Raw genomic sequence first — 15560 nt, 5'->3', positions numbered from 1 at the left:
GTTTTCATAACAGTTTTAATCGCGCGCCCCCCAACGTTTTTTTGAAAGAAGCCCACTAAAACCAATTTGTTCTTTTTTTAATTAATGATATATCATAGATGTATATTTTATTACACCTACTTAACTTTTATTGACATTTATCTAACTCTATATTTATATTTCGAGTATCAGAATGTAGTTTAAGTTCATTTGTTTTGGTTTCAGTAGATGTATTTTCATATTTTCTATTCTTGCTTTCTTTTTTCACATCCCTTTCTGTTAGGGGAGCCCGCCCCACAGTTTGAGAACCACTGATTTAAGATATGAAGAGGCAGGGGACGTGACGGCGAAGGTTGTAGGGATGAGAACGGCACCCATATGCATGCGCCACACTGCCACCCTGCTGGCTGCAGCCGAGAGTTGATTCTACAATAAAATAAAATAAAAATAAAAAGAGGAATAACCTTGGAGGTCAATCATCACCTCAAAAGCGGACAGTAGACGTCATGTAGTGTATGTCTACCAAATATCAGGTCAATTGGTGAAACGGTTTGTCAGCTACAGGTGATTTAAAATCCTGGACAGACAAACGGACAGCCACGGTAGCTTATTATATATAAAGATAACTTACTCAATCATTCAAAAAAGTAACCTGGTCTTAAAAGTATAATAATGCAGTTAGTCCCTGTGTGGCACAAACTATGTTACACTGCAAAGGGAGTCCTTCACAAACATGGTTTCCACCATGCAATTTTCAGAACATCATTCATCAAGTGTGAAAAGAACAAACTCATTCACCAAGCTTTACAGCTCATTTGTTTAGCTAATAGCTAAGCTATCCCAATATCTCATCCAGATAATTCTTAAAGATTGTCAAAGTTTCTGCTTTGACGACATGCCTTAGTGGTTTCTTACAGATTCGTAAAACTGTTGTGATTCCTACACAACAATGACAAAAGAAGTGGTGTGAGGCCTCCAAAACAATCAGGAAAGCAAGGCAGAATCCCCATTGGTCTGTCCATGAGGGGGCAGCACACAAAGGCAGCCCAACATCAACTAAGACTGGCCTACATCTGGGCAAAAATGTGCTTCCAAATCAAAGTAAAAAAAAAAAAAAATGTATTCTTAAATGTCCCAATTATATCAAACAAAAAAAAAGACAGCTCAAAGAGCAGAAAGGCACAAAAGGAATCGCCTTAATAAAATGTAGAAACAAATAAAAACCAATAGCAAAACAGAAACATTCCCCAATCAAATACAATATACCGCAGATGGGCTGCAGTTCCCATGAGTCTTTATAGGGCTGGTAGACGTCCTTCAATGGAGATTGTCAGGTGGCCTCTTGGGAATTTACCCACAAAATACAAGAGACTTGACAGAACAAGCATCCACACACAGAAACCAAACAGTTAACAAAACTGACAACATACCACAGTTCTAGGAGTGCGTCACTTAACAACCACATATGGTTACGATCAGGCAGTTGTAAAGCACATTTTGTCATTAAGCAGATCCACACACAGATCCAAGGCAAACATCCTTCCTCAGTAACAAGTCAGTCCAATCTTTTGACATATTCTTCAGCAGCCTCCACTTTTGCAGCGTCACCATTCACTTTCTCATTGTGCAATTCAAAATGCTTCTTAAAGCGCTTGAACCATTCTGAGCTAGAAAGTAAACTGCACATCATATTCTGGTCCAACTTTTTCTTTAAATATTTCAAATACATTGGGTATAGAAAAGAATCCCCCCCTTCGAAATATTCCCATTTTTATTGCTTTACAGCCTTAAATGAAAACACACACACAAAATATATTTCTTCCCAGCTTTACTTACTCAATGCAACCTCTAACATCCAAGTAAAAGATATCACAGCTACAGTTCAGAAAAATAACAAAATAAAAAACAAAACCTACGGAGACTAATAAAGGATCACCCCAAAATGTCATTTTGTTGAAGCACCTTTTGCTTTAATGACACCCTTGAGTCTGTTGATTCTTCTCTATCAGCTTTGCACATCTAGATTGAGCCCACTCAATATTTGCCCCCCACTCTTCTTTACAGTTTAACTGTTCCAAGTTCGGTCAAATTGGATGGTGAGCGTTGGTGGTCTAATATCTTCAGATCTTTCCACAGATTTTTAATGGGATTTGCTCTGACTGGCCACACCAGGACATTCACTTTTTTCTCCTTCAGACACTGTGTGCTCAATTTTGCTGTGTGCTTCAGGTCGCAGTCGTGTTAAAAGGTGAATATTCTACCCACCTTCAACTTTCTGGTAGAGGGTAGCAGGTTTTCCTCAAGAATTTGACAGTATTTTGCCCCATCCATTTTTCTCTTTCTACCCTAATGAGAACCCCCGCCCCAATAAAAGGATGCTGCCACCTCCATGCTTTACTGTAGGTATGGTGTGTTGTGGATGGTGAGCTGCATTGGTGTACCGTTTGGTATTGAGGCCCAATAATTTGATTTTGGTCTTATCTGACCATAAGACTTGATCTCACTTGGCATCAGAATCGTCAAGGTGCATTCTGGGAAAGCTCAAACGAGCCTTAATGTGGCCTTTTCTTGAGAAGTGGCTTTTTCCTTGCGACCCTACCGAACAAGCCACCATTGTGGAGCGCTTGTGAAATTGTTGTCACATACACACAGTGGCCACTCTTTGCCATAAAATCCTGTAACTCCTTCAAAGTGGCCATTGGCCTCTTGGTAGCCTCTCTTACCAGTTCCCTCTTTGCTCTTCCATCCAGTTTGGAGGAATGGCCTGATCCAGGGAGGGTCCTAGTAGTACCAGACACTTGCCACTCCATAATTATGGACTTTACTGAGCTCCTTGGGATTGATAAAGCCTTTTAAGATTTTATTTTGTCTACATCTCCTTCCTTATGTCTGTCCACAACTCTATCCCGGAGATCTTTTGAAAGTGGCCTGCCACCCATAGTCAGTAATCACACTCATTACAATTGACCACAGGTGAAAGGAAGCCAGTAACCCTGGTCTGCAATGAAAATGATGGGCACTTACATCTGATTTGAGTTTAAGAGGGGGGATCCTTTATTAATCTCAGGATTTTTTGTTTTTGATTTTTTTAAATTCTTCTAAACAGTAGCTGTGATATCTTTCACTTGGATGTTACAGATTGCATTGAGTAAGTAAAGCTGGAAAAAATATTGGTTTGTGTGTTTTCATTTAAGGCTGTAAAGGGGGGATTCTTCTCTATACCTGCTGCTCATTTTCAGAACACTGCATAATAATCAACATGAAACATGTTGCCACTCTCCTAATGCTGGCAGGATAGACTCAACTCCAGTTTGATTAAGTGTATTGTAGAATGTCATATTATGTGTCATACGTGTGATTGGGTGGCAAAGTGCACTAAATTTCTCTCAATCCTCTGCAGACCATCCATGGGAAATCCTGCACGGTTCTGGCACTCATGATGACATCACTTCTGGTTTCAGGCGCATATGATAATATCACTTCCGGTCCAGACGACATCACTTCCAGTTCCGACCCCGATGACGCCTAAAATCAGTTCCATTTTGGACTCTGACATGTGAACATCTCTCAAAAAAATTACCCATTTGCAGCCAGGGCATAAGTGGCTGCCCCAAACGTTTTTGATGTCTTTGGATTGTTCTTATGGCATATGTTAGCTTGAGCTAGCCCTTTTTTTCTGTCACTCTTCGGCACCTTGATTGTGACTATAACAACCTTACAGTAAAGCTAAAGTAACCCAAGGGTAAAGATACTATTATTTTGTTCAGGTACCTGGCAATTCCCACCCCACCTGTGAATAAAGATTCATGGAACTAATGGAGAAAAGGCGATACATATCTGTCCTTTTACGAAACGTTGAAACTTATGATAATGGCACGTATCAAAACGATATTCTAACCCACACCAAATGAAATGTTGCTCCCCTGCCTACCTTCCTCTGTTCCTTCTTCATGACATGCTTATCATCATCTCTCCAAAAGGCATCCTCCTGCTCCTGCTTTTTGCGGCATTCCGCCTCAGCCTTTGCTTCAGCCTTGCGAGCTCGGGCCGCAGCAGCCTTGGTGTTTTCACCCTGGAACTTCTTCGGCATATCTCCGTAGGGAAGGGGGAGGGTTGCACCACGAGGGAGGCACTACTGCTGTTAGGGAAAGAAAAGAGGAATCTTAGCGATTGTGCACTTTTAAATGATTATCATTTGCTTCACTCATTCAGATGCAATGTACTTTGTCTTCACTCTGTACACCTCAGACTATAAATATAACAGCAGGTTACGACACTTGCAGAAATTCTCAGATGATGCTGCACTTATGGGGGCTTATTGATAAAGGGGATGAGTCAGGGGGGAGAACTTTGAGAATTGTCTGCAACTTAACTTTAGCAAAACCAAGGAACTGTTCAGTGACTTTCACCGCACCAAACAGCCTGGTCACTATTGAAGGAGAAAACTCGTGGGTCAAAATGAAGGACAGGCTGAACTTTTCTTGGAACACAGGGGACCTATAGAAGAAAGTGCAGAGCAGGCTCTTCTTTTCTTAAAAGGCTGCACTCCTTTAATGTGGTGAAGTGACACCCTTCATACCTTCGACAACTCTGTGATGGCCGGAGTATTGTGCTGGGCTGGTGACGTTACTTTAAATCACTAAGCTAATTAAAAGGGCAAACTCAGTCATGGGAAACATTCTGGACAGTCTGGAGGTAGAGGCCCAGGAGAGAATTAAAACAAAAATGAATACCATTATGAACAACGCTGCACATATCCTCCATCTGTCACACCAACACCGAGGACTTCCACTCAATGGATGATTCATCAGAAGTGCGCCAAGAAATGAGAGAGTTATAGCGCGGGTTGTTCACTGAATGCTAGCAACTGCCGTACTGACGCTCATGGGCAGTCCTGGCTTTGTCTCAAGAGAGGTAAACAAGGGTAGTGTAGTGTTCTCTAGATTGAAGTAGCAACACACTCAGAATAACGTTTCAAATGCTGTTGTGGTGACTGCCTGAGGGTGGTACCCAGCTGGGACGCCCAAGAGGACCGGAGGAGGGCTTGCGCCTCCTCCAGACCACGACGTGGCGACTGCCGTGGTTGCTTTGGGGACCATGGGTTGGGAGCTTGGAAGCTCAACCCTGTAGGGGCCCGTGGTCACCGCCAGGCAGCGCCCCAATGCCTACAGAGCCCTGGACCTCAGCACTTCCACCACACCATATAAATGGCCCACCCTGTATATATATATATATATATATATTTTGTCACAAGTGACTGAGGGGGACGACCCAGCTGGGATGCCCCGGAGGACTGGAGGAGGGCTTACACCTCCCCCAGACCACGTGGGGGCGACCGCCCTGGTGGCTATGGGAACCACGGGTACAAAACTTTGAAGCTCAACCCTGTAAGGGTCTGTGGTTACGGAAGTGCTGGGGGGGGAAGAGGATCGGGGACGCCTGGAGTACATCCGGGTGTGCAGCCAGCACTTCCCCCACACTGGGGAGTGCCGGTGGAAGATTGCCGGGAAGCACCTGGAGCACATCCAGGTAACTATAAAAGGGGCCACCTCCCTGAATTCAAGGCTGGAGTCGGGTGAGGAGAAGACGAGAGCTTGGAGAAGAGAGTGGAGGCGGTCTGAAGAAGTGAGGCAAAGAGTGTGAGAGGCCAGGACTTCGGGGTAAAGTGGGTTGTGTGGCACTTTATTACCGACTTTATAAATAGTGTACATAAACATGTGGTGGTTATTAAACATGTCTACCTGTCTTAGTCCACACTGTTTATTTTGAACCATGTTTAACCAACTCTCCATACAGCGTGCCTGCTAAACCTCACCCCTCCCTCCGGCAGTGATACGTCTCAAAAGACGCAGACCACAGCAATCAACACCCAAACATAAAGCAATGGACAAAAGCATCATTGAACAATCATATACAACAGGTAGCACGCAGGTTGTTCACTGAATGCTAACAACTGCCGTACTGACGCTCGTGGGCAGTCGTGGCTTTGTCTCGAGAGAGAGGTAAACAAGGGTAGCACACGAGTCGTATTCCAAACAAAGGTCGTATACCAAGCTAACTTTTTCGGGTCCAAACAGGATGTATAACAAGTTGGACTTATTCCAAACCGGATGTATGCCAAGGTACCACTGTAGTAGCAAAAACAGGTCACTCATTAAGAAAAGGGTTAGAATGAAAACCTGCAGCCACGGTGGTCCTCCAGGACCGGAGTTGGCGACCCCTGCTATGGACTACTGTAGACTGGACAAATTCTCCAAGTAGTAGTTCAGAGGGTGTAGTAACACAGCAGTCTATTCCAACTCTGCTTTAAGACAGACAGAGGGCACTGAAGTAATCAACAGAAGTTGGGACACCTGTGGAAACTGTTTCAACTTGCAACGCTTACACAAAAAATTATAAAAAAAGGTCTGACCAATTTATGCCTTAGACAGAGTCGGGCTTTGTACATACTTAACATTAGAAAGTCATATTTGGTCCCAATTGTAATGTACTGTATTGCACTTAATTTCATAATGGATGCCACAAAACAACCTTTGTCTCCAAAGCTGGCGCATTATGGCATAATGTGACATTATGTTTGAAAAAAAATCTTATGCAGTCTGCACTTGGAGCTGCGCGGTAGAGAACATCCAAGTGCATCCTAGGACTTAAGGACGTACAGTACGTGTTCTACTGTGACTGACTGAGAGAACTAAACCTGATTAGTCTCGAGCAAGGGAACTTTAAAATCCACAAAGGCACCGATAAAGACCTTCCAGCAGAATTCTTTCATCTGAAGGGTGAATCATATACTCAAGGACGTCAGTGGAAATTAAGGGGAAGTGCTTTTAAAACTGAAACCAGGAAGCACTACCTTACACAAAGAATGGTGGGAATCTGGAAGAAACTACCGAGACATGGAGTTGAAGCAGAAAACTTTAAGATTTGAGATGAAAATATTGAGACTGCTTAGCTAAACAAATGGACTTAATGGACTCAACGGTTTAATCTCATTTGTGAAATTTCTCAGGTTATATGTAAATTTGTTTTGTATTAAAAAAAAGTCTGGTTTTCCTGCTCTGGACAATCATTCCTTAGCAAAGCAACAAAATATACTTTTATGCATAGTATCTGTCTGTCTTTAAAGATCATTGGAGGTCAGTTTGAGAAGGGAAAAAAGGATCCAATGGGGCTCCATCAAAGGGCATACTCAAGATTCAAATGGCTAAAGGTCACCTCTTGAAAGCATTGAGCTGCTGGGCTGCCCACAGGGCTCTGAATGTTACATCTCTGAAGTGCCACAGCATGCAGCAGAGTCACTGATGATAGCAATTAGCAGTCTGTCTTAACAGCTTAGGGCTGAGATTCAAAGAACCCCCTTGGAGAATCACCACTGATCGTCAGAGTGGGATGGGGGATCATTGCCCCTTGGAGAATCATCTCCATTGTCAGATGGGCGTAATCACTTAATCAACCTGCGGCGACCCTCCAAAACCCAATTCGACTGAATTTAGGCCGTGTATTGTATTTTGTTATTGATAAATTAATAATTATGAACTACTTTACTTCAATACAATGATATTTGGGTAACTACATTGAAGAGTACATCACACTTTTAAAGTTGCAGTTACTGTCAAGATTTATAAATTTTATATTTTATTACAGTGAAAGACACAATACTGTACACCTGAATAATGGAGGTACTTTTAATTAAATCAATGGGATTTCTATTTTTGTTGTGGTACTGAATAGAATTATTATTTATTACATAAAGGTATTATGAACTTTTACTAGCACTGTTATCGAAGATATTCTGGTATCAAGGCATCCGTACATGCACATACATATAGGGTGGTCCAGATCGAATTATGCAATTTTCATTACACTATAACTTAATAAGTTTATCACATAGAAAATCACCCAAAAAAATCATGGACCGTCAAGAAGTGCGCGAAATGACGACATGAAGAATCGTCTTCGCGCCGAACTGGAATCATCCCCGCATAAAGGAAAGTCATCCAGACAATCTGGATCTGCATAATTAGATCGGGACCACCCTGTTAATGTATGCTCATATATTGTGATGGAAGGCCAGCAGCTCAACCCAGCCCGGACACCCCTGAAGTGGAAGGATAGGGGAAAGCAGCTTTTTCAGGAAACTGCCTCCCCCAAAATACTAGATATCAGCTCCCCTGGAGTGTAGCGGTGCCCTGGATTCCCACAGGACATCCTCGAACTTGGAGTTCGGTTTCTCAGCCCTGTTGGAAGCTAAGGATGCCACCGAGGGAGCTATTAGAAAACCTGGGGAGTTATGCTTCCATTACAGCCTGGAAGTGCTTGGAAGTCATGAGGATGGAAGCCTCAAAGTACTTCCGGTCTGATTAAGGACTTGGGATTCTCCATCTGACCCGGAAGTGCTGGCAAGTCACTTGGGATGAAGAGCAGGAGCACTTCCGGGTCAAGAACTATATAAAGGACTTGTGGAGACCCAGCAAGCGAGCCGGAATTGGGATGTAATTGACAGAGCTTGCTGGGAGGTGTGGAGGAGAAAATTGTATTATTTGTTATTGGTATATTTGTGTATGGTAGCTGTGGTGCTTAAAAGACATGTTGAAGAAAGAAGAATCATTAAAAAGATCTTCTCATTGCTTTTACACAGTGTCTACATCTGTCTGTTGGGTTTCATGGGACAACAGCGCCCTCTAGCATTCTTACTATATGTGTGTGTGTATATATATATATATATATATATATATATATATATATATATACACACACACACATACAGTGGTGTGAAAAACTATTTGCCCCCTTCCTGATTTCTTATTCTTTTGCATGTTTGTCACACAAAATGTTTCTGATCATCAAACACATTTAACCATTAGTCAAATATAACACAAGTAAACACAAAATGCAGTTTTTAAATGATGGTTTTATTATTTAGGGAGAAAAAATCCAAACCTACATGGCCCTGTGTGAAAAAGTAATTGCCCCTTGTTAAAAAATAACCTAACTGTGGTGTATCACACCTGAGTTCAATTTCCGTAGCCACCCCAGGCCTGATTACTGCCACACCTGTTTCAATCAAGAAATCACTTAAATAGGAGCTGCCTGACACAGAGAAGTAGACCAAAAGCACCTCAAAAGCTAGACATCATGCCAAGATCCAAAGAAATTCAGGAACAAATGAGAACAGAAGTAATTGAGATCTATCAGTCTGGTAAAGGTTATAAAGCCATTTCTAAAGCTTTGGGACTCCAGCGAACCACAGTGAGAGCCATTATCCACAAATGGCAAAAACATGGAACAGTGGTGAACCTTCCCAGGAGTGGCCAGCCACCAAAATTACCCCAAAGCACAGAGACGACTCATCCGAGAGGTCACAAAACCCCAGGACAACGTCTAAAGAACTGCAGGCCTCACTTGCCTCAATTAAGGTCAGTGTTCACGACTCCACCATAAGAAAGAGACTGGGCAAAAACGGCCTGCATGGCAGATTTCCAAGACGCAAACCACTGTTAAGCAAAAAGAACATTAGGGCTCGTCTCAATTTTGCTAAGAAACATCTCAATGATTGCCAAGACTTTTGGGAAAATACCTTGTGGACTGATGAGACAAAAGTTGAACTTTTGGAAGGCAAATGTCCCGCTACATCTGGCGTAAAAGGAACACAGCATTTCAGAAAAAGAACATCATACCAACAGTAAAATATGGTGGTGGTAGTGTGATGGTCTGGGGTTGTTTTGCTGCTTCAGGACCTGGAAGGCTTGCTGTGATAGATGGAACCATGAATTCTACTGTCTACCAAAAAATCCTGAAGGAGAATGTCCGGCCATCTGTTCGTCAACTCAAGCTGAAGCGATCTTGGGTGCTGCAACAGGACAATGACCCAAAACACACCAGCAAATCCACCTCTGAATGGCTGAAGAAAAACAAAATGAAGACTTTGGAGTGGCCTAGTCAAAGTCCTGACCTGAATCCAATTGAGATGCTATGGCATGACCTTAAAAAGGCGGTTCATGCTAGAAAACCCTGAAATAAAGCTGAATTACAACAATTCTGCAAAGATGAGAGGGCCAAAATTCCTCCAGAGCGCTGTAAAAGACTCATTGCAAGTTATCGCAAACGCTTGATTGCAGTTATTGCTGCTAAGGGTGACCCAACCAGTTATTTAGGTTCAGGGGGCAATTACTTTTTCACACAGGGCCATGTAGGTTTGGATTTTTTTTCTCCCTAAATAATAAAACCATCATTTAAAAACTGCATTTTGTGTTTACTTGTGTTATATTTGACTAATGGTTAAATGTGTTTGATGATCAGAAACATTTTGTGTGACAAACATGCAAAAGAATAAGAAATCAGGAAGGGGGCAAATAGTTTTTCACACCACTGTAAGTAAATATATTTTTTTTCAAGATTTTTAAGCACACATATAGTTTATATATATCATAGAATGCACAGTTTAATAGTAAACTAAATGTAAAAACACTGAATAACACTGAGAAAACCTTGAACAACAGAGAAAACTAACACTGCAAGAGTTTGCGCTGTAGCGCTACAAACCGCTTGTTAAAAACACTTTTTTTTAAAAGAGTTTTAAGCACAGGGAAAAATATGAACATTTCAAAAATCCGTAATTTAATACAACACCAAGAAAAGTAACATTGCAACAATGCACGCTACCTACTGACTGTCGTAAACAGAAGTGAAGTGGAGGTTAAAATCCAATAGAAAAAAGTCTTCATTAAATACAACAAGGTTAACACAATACTCGGATCTGTCTCTTTAAAAGCAAGCCTGATCTCTTGCGAGCGCGAGCGTGTGTGTGTGTGTGTGTGTGTGTGTGCGCGTCTCACTCTCGCTGCACAGGGAATGCACAGGGAGAGACTTGCAGAAATCATTGGCGTGCACAAACCAAAAGGGAAACTGGCTTGTTCGTATACCGAGTTTGTGGTCGTGAACAGATACAAAAGTTTGGACAACTTTTTGGTCGCAAACCAATTTGTACGTGGTCTGAGACGTTCATGAACCGAGGTTCCACTGTACTTCTTTAACTTATGGAAAAAGTGGAGGAATTTCTCACAGACTTCAGTAGAAGAGGTAGTTGGGCCAGATGCGGGTTGGACTAATTTATTAACTACACAGAACAAAACCCTTGGGTTACCGCAGCCACTTTCTATTATTCTGCCATAGTGGGTGTCCTTAGCAGCAGTTAGTGCTTCTCTGTAAACTCTTTGGTGGTCAGGAAAAGCCTTGATGTGTATGGTGAGACCAGACTTATGTGACATTCCCTCAAGGCGTCGGTCAGCTGCTTTCATAGATCGCAATTCTGAATCATACTATTATATACATGGTGCCGTAACTGCCGCTCCCTCACAATGCAGGTAATGCGCCTCATTTGGGACTCCATGAGCAATCGCTCATTCGACACAAAGTCAAACCAATGGTACCCAAGGATTTTCCAGAGAGACACAGTACCAAAGGAGTCCAGTCTTCGTCTAAGGTCACTGAATAGCGTCCATTGCTCGCAACCATATAGCAAGACAGGAAGCACCAGGGCTCTAAAGACTTGAACCATCGTCCTTTTGCAGAGATATCAGGAGCGCCACACACCCAGTGACCCCAAGCTCTCCCAATCCATCTACTAACTTCATAGGAAGAGACACCAGAGACATGATATTTTAAATTCTTATTAAATTTATCTATTATATCCAATTTTAAAACCACATTCTCTAGTCTTGATGTGCATGTCCAATATGATTGTATCGATGATTCTGTCTTAAAATTTAATTCTTCTTGTAAAACGGTATTAGACTCAATTGCTCCGATAAACATAACAGTTATAAGGACACTGGCTCATATTAATTGCAGTCTCAAATGTTAAAAAAATATTTTAAAAGAAGCATCCCACATGAAAATAAAACAATCTCATTAACTGACAGTGCATCCCAATTTATAAATTTGCTGTCAGTTTGAGGTTAGAAAGAAAAAAAAATATCACTTTCTCCGCCAGCAGGGAATCGAACTCGGGTCTCTGAGGCACGGCAAGCCTGCAGCGCTCTTAGTCCGCAAATCTTACCACTAAGCCGCGGAAGCGGTTGTATCGTCCTTGAACCTTTTGTGAAAGTGTTTGTTTGATGTTTGGACTTCATGCTTCACACATTCTATGGTTTATGCCTACATTCTGTAACATTTATTAATAAAATCTGAAAAAGTTTCTGTTTTAACAATGTGTTTACACAGATTACTGTAGAAACGGAACACACATGAAATGCATGTGTTCTAAACAACGATCTATTATTTACACTCTAAAACTCCACTTCACTCCCAGGTAATAAATCAAGGCATAAGCTGGGAGAAGTTCGTGCACGTTCTAAGTCGGTGGGGGTGATGGAATATCCGGCTGCTTGTAGCTTGTCTTTATCAGCACATTTAGATGACAAAAGACGCTGGTGGAGAGGTGCGAGCGGTTTTAAGGTGGGCTGGATCTACGAGTTTTTTCGTAGACTCTGGTAAATCTAGTGTTAAAATATTCAACGACATCTCTATTATTACTCACTCGGGTGGCGCTGCAGTCCTTGTCCTCCTGGACCTGTCTGCTGCCTTTGACACTACTGACCATGAGATATTGCTGATGCGGCTTGAACATCTTGTTGGGTTTAAAGGGGCTGCTCTTAACTGGTTCAGGTCATATCTAACTGGTAGACACTTTTCAGTTACATTAAATTCCTCTTTTTCGTCTACTGCTCCTCTTAAATGTGGTGTTCCTCAGGGATCCATTTTGGGTCCAATCTTATTCTTTATACGCCTTCACCCTATTGGAGCTATTTTTAGGAAATCTAACATTTCTTTTCACTGCTATGCTGATGATACTCAGGGTTTATATTCCTGTCTGCAACTCTGCAACAAATCAATTGCACAACTGTCTTTTTGAACTAAGATTCTGGATGGCTAATAATTTTCTTGATCTGAATCAAAATAAAACGGAGGTGCTTATAGTGGGCCCCGTGTCTGCGTGGGATTCCTCCCACAGTCCAAAGACATGCAGGTTAGGTGCATTGGCGATCTTAAATTGTCCCTAGTGTGTGCCCTGTGGTGGGCTGGCACCCTGCCTGGGGTTTGTTTCCTGCCTTGCACCCTGTGTTGGCTGGGATTGGCTCCAGCACACCACCCGTGACCCTGTAGTTAGGATATAGCAGGTTAGATAATGGATGGATGCTTATAGTGGGTCCATCAGCTAAAGCCCAAATTGGTCTTGGACTTCTCGGCTCTTTATCTTTTGCAAACCTCAAGTTCGCAATCTTGGTATTATCTTTGACAGTAACCTCTCTTTTGAGAAACAAGTTAATTCTGTAGTCAAGAGTTGCTTTTCCCAGTTTGAGTAAGATCGAGCCTTTTTTATCTTCTAGGGATCTTGAGAAAGCTACTCATACTTTTATCTTTTCTCGCCTCGATTACTGCAACTCGCTGTATTCTGGGATTAGCAAATCTCTGATACGCAGGTTACAGTTGGTCCAGAATGCTGCCGCTCACTTTCTGGTTGGGGCAAAACAGTCTGATTCTTTGTCTCCAATATTACCTTCCTTACACTGGCTGCCTGTCAGTTTTCAAATTGATTTTAAAATCTTCTTGCTAGTTTTTAAATCTTTACATGAGTTTGGTCCTGCCGATTTATCTGAACTGTGTGCTTTACACCAGCCATCCAGAGTACTTAGATCTTCTGGTCGGCTGTCTCTTGTTGTCCCAAGTGTAAAACTAAGGGGGACAGACAGGGCTTTGGCAGCTGCTGCTCCTCGCCTGTGGAACTCTTTACTTCATCACATAAAGAAGTCGTCTACAATTGAACTGTTCAAACGAGATTAAAGACTCTTTTTCTATTCACTTGCATTCCTTCCGTAACCTTCAGTAATACTGATGTTTTCCTCATTGTGATTATGTAACATTTACTTCTATTTATTTTATTTATGTTCATTTATTTTACTTCTATTTACGTGTTTTTATGTTAATTGTATGTTTTTCCTTCTATTATTGTAAAACATTTTGGCCACAGCATTCCTATGTTGTTTTAAACGCGTTGTTTAAATACATTTAACATTGACATGAATGTCTCTGCCATCATTATTATTTATTTATTGAGCATTTTGTTGCATTGCACCTTTGGACACTTTAGTTTTTCACTTGTTTTAAATAAAAGCATGTGAGCACTATTACACCTTCCCACTTGCTTTGTGTGTTTTGTGTCCTCATCCGCTGGCTCATCCCTCAGGTCCATTAGCGGGTTCAAGAGACTCCCTGGAAAGCCCCGATAGTGTGGAGCCAACCCGCACCACCACTACAAATACTTGGGGGTTCCACATTAATGACAACTTGGACTGGTCTTGGAACACAGGGGAACTAGAGGACGGAAAGCAGACAGAACAGACTCTATCCCCCAAAGACAGACTGGTAGTGACATCCTTCACATATTCTATAACTCTGTGATGGCCAGTGTGATGTGCTGGGCTGGTAAAATCACTTCAAGGGAGGCCCACTGAATCAACAAGTTAATTAAAAGGGCAGGCTCAGTCACGACACATACAGGAGGTAGAAGTGAAGGACAGCATTAAAACAAAACTGAGTGCCATTATGAATAACGCTGCACTTCGTCTCTGTGACATACCAACACTGCGGACTTTCAGACAACAAATTATTCAGCAAAAATGTCTCAAGAAACGTGACAGGGGCTCCTGTATACCAACAGCAATACGCCTGTATAGCGCCTTACTGGGGCAGTACCTGCCAAGTCATACGTTTTCTTCTTTTTTAATTTTCTTTTTAGTGATTCTACCTATTTATGTATTTATTTACATCACTCACTGTCCAATGGGCAACACTTTATTAAACCAAGGTATTTTCTGTGATTTTTATTTTACTTTTTATGATGAGAGACTCCAAATGTGCCACTTTGTGTGCATTCACGCTGCCGAACGGTGGATTCTGATGCACACTTTCATATATAAACTCTTAACATGTACGGGCTCTGTTCAACCATTTCAATTTGTTTCATTCCCAGCGGCCCCAAACTTTCAATTTTACAAAATATTTGCATATTTCATCGTTGTTCGGAGCGGTCTAACAGTTTGAAGGTAACCGCACTGTCACTGCTCTATGCGCGCCTTCGGTGACAAGTTGTGCGAAGCTTCGGAAATGTTACTGGCCAAAACACGCAACAATCGCTTAGTAAGATCACGTAAGCAACTTTATTTCATCTGCGGATTTGCCGTCTTGGGTTTCTAACAAAAGTCGATCACCCAAAATGTTTAACTGGTTTCCACCCAAGACAAGCTGCAAACGACACACGTATAACATGACAGATTCCCTACGGTGACATTTTATTACACTTTCTTCAAAAGTATATTAGTTTTGTACGATATTAAAATTAATCTTAGCAACTAGATAATGAAATACACCTACAGTAACTACCTACCTGGTACAACTTAACGTCTCAGCGGATGATCGACCATCCCACAGGCCTCTCCTCGTCGCTTTCTGTTTACGTCAGGGCTGGCGCTGTAGTGACGTCACTATTAGCAAGGCGTCTATAAAACTGCCTGATTGCCTGA

The 15560-nt window shown here is 41.9% G+C and overlaps 1 protein-coding gene across 1 annotated transcript in view; it reads right to left on the bottom strand.

Annotated features, from left to right (window-relative positions):
- LOC120538281 (coiled-coil domain-containing protein 124-B-like) overlaps positions 1-15503 on the bottom strand; it is a 50640-nt gene extending 35137 nt beyond the window's left edge. Inside the window, exons 1-2 of the mRNA XM_039767743.1 lie at positions 15425-15503; positions 3911-4114 (exon numbers count right to left, since the gene is read on the bottom strand). Of these exons, the coding sequence (XP_039623677.1) occupies positions 3911-4069 (159 nt within the window). The 5' untranslated portion in view covers positions 4070-4114; positions 15425-15503. The remainder of the gene's footprint in view (positions 1-3910; positions 4115-15424) is intronic.
- Between the last annotated feature and the right edge of the window lie 57 nt (positions 15504-15560).

This window comes from Polypterus senegalus, chromosome 10 (genome assembly GCF_016835505.1).
Source record: "Polypterus senegalus isolate Bchr_013 chromosome 10, ASM1683550v1, whole genome shotgun sequence".
In the NCBI taxonomy this organism is placed as follows: Eukaryota; Metazoa; Chordata; class Cladistia; order Polypteriformes; family Polypteridae; genus Polypterus; species Polypterus senegalus.
The sequence above is the reverse complement of the archived record's forward strand: the minus strand, read 5'-3'. Positions and strand labels throughout refer to the sequence as shown.